A 1,776-nucleotide genomic window follows, 5' to 3' on the forward strand; every position below is an offset into this window, starting at 1 on the left:
ATTCCTCGGAAAACCATGGTCCTTGACTTTCCTATATTAAGATCCTGATTAGCCTGGTAAGGGATTTCTATCCCTAAGTCCCAGGCCTTTACAATACTTATATTTGGAGTAGAACACAATTCAGACATAAATTTGTCCTTTGCTAGTATTCGTGCCACCACCTGTTTGGAAGAGGATATTTAAAAATAATTTGAATTTTCCCCCCTTTATTTGGTAGCCTGTCCAGCCCCTCTTCTTTTTCACGGCCTGCAGTCTTGACCTCACGTTCCCGGTGTGGTTCCGAACGAGGTCCGTGTGGGCCATCAGCTGCACAGCTGACCTCTCCCTCGCCAGCTCCCAAGTGTTCACAATTGAACTCCAAAGATTTTCGCTCGGGTTAATGTGTGCCGCTTTGCTAGGCCAGTCCAACAGATGGAGGTTTTTCTGTGCGAGGAACCACTACTAAACCAGCCGAGCTGCCCCAGCAATCTTTGACAAATATTATGGTGCCGGAAGGGAAGGGAATATTTCTGTCGTGGATAGAGGGTAGGAAAAAATATTTAAGGGTTGTCATGGGCGTATCCAGGGGGATTTCCTGGTTGTCCGGAACCCCCCCCCCCACCCCCTCGAAGCCCACAGTGCTCGTCTGAAGTGTCTTTGATCTGCCGTCATCCCCCTCCCTTACTTGTCATATTTAATCTTAATACTGTCAAACACATGCGGCTTGACTATAAGACATACTTATGTTCGGAATTTTGGGTCATGTCAGGTCATAAGCTCAGCTTATGACCTGACATGACCTCAGGACCACTGGCGTCTTCATATAAATGACAAAGTTCTGATCCAGGAGTCAGTCACGAGCCCCTGTTTCAGCTGTGAACAACACATGCGCACTCTTACATTATCGTGTTATTCACGTGCGTGTATAGTGTGTTTGCTTTGTTTCTAGTCCACTATGGATATTCGCAATTTTATGCACCCAACTGGCGTACCACTACGGGACCATGCCACTACTGGACCATCTCATCACAGAGATGGAGACCAGGTTCTCCTCCTTTCACCAGAAAGCACTGAAATGTATGTCACTTGTGCCGAGCATCCTGGTGACTCTTTCTGGAACAGAACTGAAGAACAGGGTAAAGGACTTGGTGGAGATCTACAGAGATGACCTCCCTTCACCTGACAGCTTGGCCAGTGAGCTTCACTGTTGGGCCGTCCGGTGGCAGAAGCAGCAGTCTTGCACCCTGCCATCCTCTCCATCATCAGCTCTACAACATGCCATTACCTTGTTTCCCAACATCCGGATGCTGCTGACCATCCTTTGCACCCTGCCAGTCACCACCTACTCTACTGAGAGGTCCTTCAGTGCCTTGAAGAGCATCAAGACCAATATAAGATCAGCAATAGGGACTGCACGACTGTCTATCCTCAGCCTCCTCCACATCCACAGAGACATTTCAGTGGAAGTCAGTGACATCATTGACATCTTTGCAAGGCGAAATCCAAGGAAAATGGAACTTGTTGATGTTATTGCAGATGCTCAGGAATAACTGCAATGAATTGATTACCTAAACAATACAAAATAAAATGTTAATGAGCTCAAAATGTGGTAGTAATAGCATATAGATAAGTTACTCTTGATGTGTAATAAAAATAAAACATGTTTTATACAGTACGTTGAACTTGCCTTGTACTTATTCCTTTTCAAGTGTCTGTTATGACGTTGAATGTTTACTCTCGCTCTAAATTACCCCTTGATTATCTTTTCAAATAATCTATTAGCCGTCGCATATGGCC

General features: G+C 45.4%; 1 protein-coding gene across 1 annotated transcript; it reads left to right on the forward strand.

The window, feature by feature from the left end:
- Positions 1 to 983: 983 nt before the first annotated feature.
- Positions 984 to 1,529, forward strand: LOC121859573 (52 kDa repressor of the inhibitor of the protein kinase-like). Its single transcript, XM_042356510.1, has one exon. It carries the CDS (start codon positions 984 to 986, stop codon positions 1,527 to 1,529), a length of 546 nt encoding a protein of 181 aa, XP_042212444.1.
- The last annotated feature ends 247 nt before the right edge of the window (positions 1,530 to 1,776 follow it).

The sequence above is a fragment of the Homarus americanus genome, unplaced genomic scaffold (assembly GCF_018991925.1).
Source record: "Homarus americanus isolate GMGI-L3 unplaced genomic scaffold, GMGI_Hamer_2.0 scaffold7626, whole genome shotgun sequence".
Lineage (NCBI taxonomy): Eukaryota > Metazoa > Arthropoda > Malacostraca > Decapoda > Nephropidae > Homarus > Homarus americanus.